The sequence below is a fragment of the Lates calcarifer genome, linkage group LG23 (genome assembly GCF_001640805.2).
Source record: "Lates calcarifer isolate ASB-BC8 linkage group LG23, TLL_Latcal_v3, whole genome shotgun sequence".
NCBI classification, from domain to species: domain Eukaryota; kingdom Metazoa; phylum Chordata; class Actinopteri; family Centropomidae; genus Lates; species Lates calcarifer.
In genome coordinates, this window is record NC_066855.1 from 7,601,929 (window position 1) to 7,610,604 (window position 8,676).

The window sequence follows — 8,676 nt, forward strand, 5'->3', positions numbered from 1 at the left end:
TACAGTCCATGCTTCGGTCCCTGTTAGCAGCAGTGTCTCCAATTCATTTTACCGAAGAAAGGCTTAGGCACAGCCTTATTTTTCTTTTTCAGGTTGAAAATCGCATATAAACACAAACGTAGCAGTCACAGGTCCATCACATCACATTTGTTGTGATTCAGCGGTAAACTAATCTCACTGTAGACACAGTTTGTGGTGAAAGTCAAAGACACTAGAATAATGAGCCTGACTGCTGTTTATAGCAGCAGTTGTGGTGCTACTGCTTAAATAAATAAACAGTAATCTTCTGTATCATATTTAGTGTGAAAAAAAAACTGTGTCCAGAACAGTTTTGTTTGTGTTTTAGAACCATGGTAACTTATTGTTGGTGGATACGTCGAGTGCCATATTTTGCACAGTCACTGAATAAAGTGACTAAAGATGGACACTCAGGACCAGCAGCCAGTTTCAAATGAACTTCAGGACCGACTTCAAGCTCTGGCAGAGGAAAATGTAAGCAAAATATGCAATTGTTACTGTCACTTTTAACTTATGAATATTACAATATCTAGCCTGGTATTTTGTTAATAAAGTAATGTTAAGGGAAAGGAAAGGGCAAGTTAGCAAACTTGTTCCCAAGGATATAGTTGAGGTGTGGTGGATAACACTTTATGTTTGGTTACCCTGTTTAACATGTATAGCATATATTTGCATGTACACACATAATGGTTATAAATGATTAACACTAATAATAACTACAGGTAATAAATGGTTAATGCTGAGCAGATATAAGATTTTAAATGTATGTATTTGTCTGCAAGTATAACCCTTCCTGTAGACACCCAGAAGTGGAAGCTGCTGTACAGATAATGGCAAATACTGTACATTAATAAACACTCAAGAATACCTTTTATTTGTGTGCAACTACATTATATTGTATTATAGGCCATTTATTATTAGTATACTGCTTAGAAATGCTTAACAGTGGGACTTAAAGTATATGGTCAACATGGGAGATAATGTAAAAGTGAATGTACCATTGTCACTTAACCTCTTTTCAGCTTCAGCTACGTGACAAAAATGAGCATCTTTTTGCCAAAGTGGGTTACCTGGAGAGCAGACTGGGCCACCTGGCCAGCTCCAACACAGACCTGTCCTGCAGGCTGGTCCAGAGTGAGGAGGATAAACTGAAGGTAGAGCACATAAACTGTGAACTAAAGCTTCAGTGTATGTATTAAGTATAGCAGCAGAGGGATTTGTTTTCCCTATATCATCTTTCAGATATCCAAGGAGCTTGTGGAGGAGAAAATTCAGACCAACAAGATGAGAGAGCAGTTTGAGGAAGAGACGTTTGAGCTGAAAAACAAGGTGATGTGGTAAATAAAGAAGTGGGTAAAATTTAGCTTCTGCTTAATCAGCAGCTTTAATATGTGTAAAAAAAAAAAAGTTAGGGGAAAATGTTTTCTCAGGGTTAAATTGAATTTTTACAGGTTAACTCTTCTCTACATCACAAATAACTGAGGCTGCCTGTGCTGCTTTTCCCCCCTGGTTAGATACTGAACCAAGGCGGCGTGATAACAGAGCTCGAGATGGAGCGAGACAAGCTGTCCAGGGAACTGCATTCGACTGAGGCTCGTCTGAAAGTGGGAGAGAAGAGCGGTCGAGACCTGACAGAAGAGTATGCGGCTCTGAAGAAGAACTACCTGGTGCTGGCCAAGGCCCATGATAAAGAGCTGGCCCAGAGTGAGGAGCTGAGCACTGAGCTGCTGGCTCTGGCCCAAGCCCAGGACGCCCTCCGCAGGCAGCTGGAGGAGCAACAGCAGAGTGTTGAGACCACCACCCAGGGCCTTCATGGAGAGCTGGACAGGGTGCGGGCCTTGATCAACCGCATGTCATATAATAGAGTCAAGGTGAGACAGCGTATTGGTTGATTTTCATTTAGGGCTAAGCTAAATTATAATTAAGAATATTTTTATTATTTATTTGAAACTTTAGATCCAATTTTATATTATTGTATCAACAGCCCGAAGATCTGGCAACACTGAACAAGGAGCAAAAAACAATGGAGAAAACTGTGAGTATTTCTGTACCAAATATGATATAATTTATTTTTGGGAACAGTGGCCAGCACATATGTTTTATGGGTATCTGTAATTTATCTAACTACAGTTTCAGTAACTGCCCTCTGTACCTTGTCATTCATCTGTTGTCACACAGCTTCTTGGAAACCAAGATGAGATCAAAGACATGCTGGAGAAAATGAAGAACAGTTATGAGGAGCAGCAGAAGAAACTGGAGGAGAAAGTGTGAGGCCCAGTGAATGTTTACCATTTACTCATTAAGATGAAGCATCATTATCTTTCCATTTCCAGTCATCAAACGACCAAGCCCATCTCAGGATCTATGTCCCAGTGTTCACCCACATGCATCTGCTCTGCAGTTCCCTCTTTGATATTTGTACTAAGCTGTGGTTTTATTTACTGTGTGTGTGATGTGGTGTCTGTGCTTCCTCCTGTGATGTGGCTGTCTGTGGATTTTGGTCACTGCTCTCTTGTGGTTGAGCCTGTGTTTGGTCATCAGGGTGGCTATGGGTAAAGAGCACCAGGAGAACAAGAGGGCGATCCATAATAGCCAGCAGAAACTATCTGAGCAGAGTGCGGTGAGCATGAACAGTCCCACATACTGATTTACAGGACACTGCTAAAGTTATTATAGATACTATCACTGTTTTGCAGCTTCTGAACGAATGCTATAATAATTTCAATAGCAGGCAAAAGACTAAAAATAGTGGAAATATGTTCAAAGTTAAATATCTGTATAATTTTCATCCAAGGCCCTGATGTGCTCTCAGAGCCAAGTGAAGGAGGTGGAAGAGGAGAACTCAAAGCTGCAGCTTCAAGTCAAAGAACTGAATGAGGAATACCGAGCAAGGCTAGTGTGCTATTTACAAGACTTAGCTGTGAGTAGCAATGAACACAAAGCACTGAGATGTTCATAAAGTAAAATCAGGTGTGACAATCTTGGGACAAATCCCTCAGCATCTTGCTGCATCATTCATTTGCACATGCTTTAATCCAGGGTTACATTGATGGACTTGAAGATGGTAAAACTCCTTCAGAGAGAACTAAGATGAGGCAGTTTGTGGAAAGCATGCTGCAGGATGTGCGTTCATCCTACAGGGTTAGGGAGGAACAGCTTGCTTCTGCTGCTCGCTCCTATAAGAAGAGACTACAGAAGATGACCAAGACCCATCATGCCCTCCTTATTGCCTACAGGTAACTCTTAAGTTTATTCACCTTACTGAAGCAATATGATCACAGATGACTCAAATCTTAAAACATCAAAGTGTAATATTAACCTTCTTAATCAGCATCAGTCTCCTTCATGTTAAAGATGCCAACAAGAGCAGAAAACATTTTGAGTCAAATAACACTGCAGATATTTAATATTTTTGTTATTGTCAACAAATCCCACGAAAAGATAAAAAAACAGTGCCGTAGTGGATTTCCCAGTACTTTCTGACTTTCCTACCTTGTCTGTGGGTAAGCCTATTCATTCCCACTGAAGAGTAAAATCTTTAAAAACAGATCATGGATGTATACTTTCATTTTATTAAAAGAAATCATGGACATTGTACTTTTAGGGGTAAATAGTGTTTTTGTTCTGAACTGTTTTCTGCTGCAGTTGTGATGATACGTATCACAATGACTCAGATCAATTTGTCATTGGTTTTGGACTTTTTATGGGATATTTTGACAGTAAGAAAAATATTGAGCATCACCAGACTCATATATCTGTAGATAATTATATCAGGGTTCAGAGGGAGCAGATCTTGGCCAAACCTGAGAGCCTGGGTCTCGACCCTGGGCCTCCAGAGGCCCACTTCAGCCTGGAGCCCACTGAGCTGAGAAGTGAGACTGAGAACGAGCTTCAGTGCCTCCGTCAGGACAAGGCGAGGCTGGAGGGTCAGCTGCAGGTAGTATAAAAGAAAGATGGCTGCTTTGAAGTGGATTGATCTGCTTTTGTTTCGTTTTGTGAATGCTTGTATTTGGTCTTTGGGGATTCTACTTCTTTGTGTCCATACTTCCCCTGTTATAAAGCCAAAAAGCACTTGTTATGTGAACAATGACCTGTAAAAAGGTCCTACAGTAACATAAAGGATCATTGTTGCATTCAGGGATTGCAGATCATGTAACAGCATTAATGGATGTAATATTCATTGATATGAAATGTTAAGTGGTTGCCATCTTGGTTACTGCTAGGATCAGTAGCAGGAAGAAAAACCAGAGGAGAAATAATTGTTTTTCACTTGTTATGTGTAATTCAAGACCTTCACCATGACTTCACTTTTTATTCCAGGTGGCTGCCCTCAGAATGCCTGTTCAGAATTCAAGCTTTCAAGAGTGGGTGTCATTTTTGAATTGTATCCAGTGACAAAATGTGGTCAGCTGTAAAACATGTCATCACATATTATGACAAATGTAATTTTATCAGGCCGGCAAAATTGGAGCAGATATGTGAGGAATCCTGGCTGGACATGAGGACGCAGCTGAAGGAAATCACAGACTCTACACTGGTAAACAAAACTCTCCTCCATTTAGATTTTTAAAGGCACTCTTGAAATGAAGAATATTACAATCTTCTACACGATGAAGGTGATTTGAAACTTCTCTTTCCTCACACAGGTGGGCCTTGAGAAGGAGCGCGCCCTCCTCATTACCAGAGCCACAGTTGCAGAGGCGCAGGTGTTGGAGTTGCAGGACTACATTGACAACCACCTGGGCAGGTCAGAAAGTCACTCAGTGTGTGAGTCATATAATGTTTAACTTCAGAAGGGTGTTATATTGAACTTCACTGCTACCTGCAGGTATAAACAGGAGATCACACGTCTCCACAGACTGCATGGGATACAGGAGGCTGGCCGTTCCCAAAGTGCTAATTCATCTCTCCGTTAAGGAAACTGGAAAACTGAAATCCAGTCATGTCCTGTAGAATAATTTAGATAACACATTAGCACAATTCTAAGTTATACACCAACAAATACGTAATCTGAAAATTAAATTATAGTCTTAAATGTTTACTTCTGTGATATCAGACATTAATCAGACATTGTACACAGTTTTAATTCCTGTTTAAATGTATACTTCATATAAATTTAACCTGTTTTAAGTATTTAAACATGATGTGTGAATCCCTGGTGCTTTTACACCATCACTAGGTGGTGCTGCTCATAGTGGTGGTTTTCTCTATGAAAGGCCCCCAAAGAAATCCAGCCTTGAGAAAAAAATGCCTGGAATGTTTGTAAAGCTTATGTCAATTTCACGAGCTCAGGAGAAGAAAGCGCGGTGACAATGAGGGGTCACCCTGGTGAGAATAATGTCATTACATGTTACCCAGACACGTACACGCCTGTGAATACTTTTCCCTCAGTGCCGTGCTGAGAATTGTGGCACAAACAAGCCAGGCTTTTTTTTTCCAGGATGAGGGTTCATATTTATAACCTTGGTGTTGGTTTGAATAAGCAGCTATTCCCTTTAAATCCCTTTAACAGTGAAGGGGTCTGCTTTTTTTTTTCCTAGTGTGTTTTGGTAGCTGGGTGGTTTCATGCCATAGCTGACAGCTGACATAACTTTAAAAATAGAAGTTCCTTTTAAATGTGGCTTTAATTTAAAAGGTTTGATTAAAAGTTTCATTAAGTTTCTTTCAAAACAAGCTTTATGCTGGAAAAAGTTGAAGCAAAAATACTCATGGGAATGATGGGAAAAGTAGAGGAGATGGAAAGAGTCACAGGCATGTCACCCCCCAATCCCCATGCCAGCCGGGGGTGGGGGGTGGGAGGGTGGCAGGGGTGTGAAAGTTTGAGAGGAATGGGAAGTGGGATTTTGTTAGTAATGTATTACACTCCCAGGGCCTTGGGAAAAGGGGTGGGGGGTGTTCAGTGTTGGGCCTGTGCCAACATATTCACTGTGCCAAAGTGCTGGCTGCTGGGGACCACTCCTCTCACCGGCAGATCTGTGGGAAAATCAAAACCAGGTTGTTCTTTGCTGCTGCGCCAAAAAGACAGAGAGGTGATGTGTCTGCAGAGGCCTCTGCACAACTTGTACAAATGAAATGTACTCTGAATAAACAAAAGGCAAGGGAAGTAGTAGAAACTGTAACATTACTAAAGCTTTGCAGTAAGAGTTCGTCTGGTGTGCCACAGCTGGTCCCCAAGGCGGTGTGCCAAGTTTTTTTCTCAACTTGGGGCATTTTGGAAAAAGTGACTTCTTGGACTGTGAACAGCTATTTAATGACCACTTTACATGGTCACTATTATGATGTAAATAATAAAAAATAGTAGATTTGTTTCAGTCGGTCTGATAAATGAAGCAACAAAAACACTATAGTTTAAATTGTTTGAATAATGAAAAAACTGTTCCAACAAAAGGAGTTGCTGGTGATATGTGCAGTTATCCTAGCAACTATTAGCAACTTCAGTTTTTTGTTGTTGACAAACAACCTTAGTTCAAAAATCGATATTTTCCCAGCTTCAAATGTCATATATTACACAATGCTCCAAACCTCTGATAAGCTTGTTTATGTGAATCATATGAGTCATAAGGTATTTTGATAAATTACCTAACTATTTGTGTGTTGAATGTCAGCTCATGCAGAACAGTAGCAAGAGTTTCTATGTAATTTTTTCTGCCCCAGATGTGAAAACAAGCACCAACATGATTCGCTTAGTGTAACGACCAGTTTGTGCTTTATCTGTTCAATCCAACCAGTTTCTCCAGTAAGTGTAGGACACTTTTTTCTACAACTGTACGTACAAGCACACAACCCAGCACACAAGTGTAAAATCTACAGTAGGAAGATTTACACAGGCACAGTCTGGGCTGACAGACCCTCAGACATTATTGTTTGACACAAATGAGTCTTTGATTATTAGAATAATTGAATTGAAAATATTGATGAAATTTTAAGTGTCACCATTCTACCGTTACAGGTGTCACAAATCAGCTTCCCTCTGATGCTCTGAAAACTTTATTTAAAACATCAGTACATTAATTACTTATTAGCTATTTAACATTTTATCAGTCAAAAATACTGTGTAAATCAGAGTTTCATATCATTGTACTTTCTGTCTATCTGGATTTTATCACATTGAGATAAAATATTACTATGAAATTGCTGTTAAATAGTCCTTACAGTGATTCTTTTAACATCTGACATCTTACATTAAGTTCCTCAGTATAATACAGTCTACAACATTTTAAACTTCTCCCTTAGACCTTGCCAGGATTGCTACATTTAATTCTGTAATATTGTGCAGGTTTTGCCTCTGTAGTAAGTTCATGTCTGGCACGCTTCAAACATCATGATTCATGAGTCCATCTCAAAGACTGAAATGTTTCTAATCTAATCATTTTGTATCAAGTGGGAATAGTTTAAACAAGAATACACACAGCATTAGCATTCTGGTTTACATGAAATCATTGTACTGTATCATTAAACCCTGACCTAATCAACATCACAACCGCAAGTAAACATTTGATGCTCATTCACTTTCTCTACTCTTATCTGTTTTGTTGTTACATCGGGCCCAGATTTGTTTTGTGACCGGCGCAGTGGGAAAAAAGGTTGGATGAATGTGTCATTCTGAGGATGGGAAGCAGGGTGGAGCGATGCGGAGGAAGTACCTCACATGGCCTGCGACGGGCTGCTCGTCAAGAGGCCTTTGTTTTAGGAGGTTAATGCCTAATTGATACAGGCTTAATGAGAGCGGGGCTGTGTGTGCAGAGTGTGTGAGCCGGGGGGGCTGGACGGCCCTGTCGTAATTGGAACGGACAAGCCTTGTGTGGAGGAGTGCACAGGGAAGGGATTTATGGGAACGCAAGGAAAGGAGAGAGAAAAAGAGAGAGAGTGAGTGGGAACCAGGAAGAAAAGGTGACAATGAGTACGAGGAATTTGGAGGCAGTGGGAGAGGAATCTGATGTGATAGTCAGGAGTATTGCAAGATCATGAGAAAGAAATGCAGTGACAATGGAAAAGTGAGCATGAAGTTTAACTAGGACGTTCCCATGGATGTTTAGTTGGTTCTGCTCCCATGATACTAATATGTATTAAGATACAATTTTTGCCTGCTGCATACAGCATGTGCACTATACCAGTGATAGAATTAGTTAAACACATTTTTTAAATGTTGGATATTAATTAATGTGTGCAAAAATGCCAGCATAAACTGTCTCTGTCTGTTTTAGGAGACACCTGTCTTTTCTTTTCTGATGAGCTGTCTTTTTGCCCCCTCTTTCAGTCTGACACAGTCTCAGACTATTCATGCAAGAGTCCCCAGCTTCCCTCCAGACAAGCTTTCAGTATGAAGGCTGGAGAGGCATTAAGAGGGAGGAGGGAAGGGGCAGGAGAGGGGAGCACAGAAGAGCCGTGCACTTCAGAAAACCTTGAAGAATTAGGACTGAAAGCTATGGAGATTCTGGGTGGCTACAAGAAGGGGAAAAGGGGGGAATGAAAAGGAGAAAAAATAAAGGGGATCAGGGTGCATAATTATAAAGATGAGAGGGGAAACAATGAAAAATCGAATCTCCGGGATGAGGGTTAACAGAGTGAGTGACTAAAGGTAAAAAAAAAAGTGATGAAAATGGAGTGTGGAGAAAAGACAGAATATAGGGTGAGAAAAGAGGGGGAAAAAGGGGAGGA

General features: G+C 40.5%; 1 protein-coding gene across 1 annotated transcript; it reads left to right on the forward strand.

Annotated features, from left to right (window-relative positions):
* Positions 1-303: 303 nt before the first annotated feature.
* ccdc78 (coiled-coil domain containing 78) lies at positions 304-7,509 on the forward strand. The gene is made up of 14 exons (XM_018681820.2): positions 304-492; positions 1,041-1,172; positions 1,261-1,347; positions 1,533-1,889; positions 2,003-2,053; positions 2,197-2,285; positions 2,560-2,638; positions 2,813-2,938; positions 3,058-3,254; positions 3,793-3,955; positions 4,339-4,382; positions 4,474-4,555; positions 4,665-4,765; positions 4,847-7,509. The coding sequence occupies exons 1-14, from the start codon at positions 421-423 to the stop codon at positions 4,932-4,934; spliced, it is 1,668 nt and encodes a 555-aa protein (XP_018537336.1). The 5' UTR covers positions 304-420; the 3' UTR covers positions 4,935-7,509.
* Positions 7,510-8,676: the final 1,167 nt, after the last annotated feature.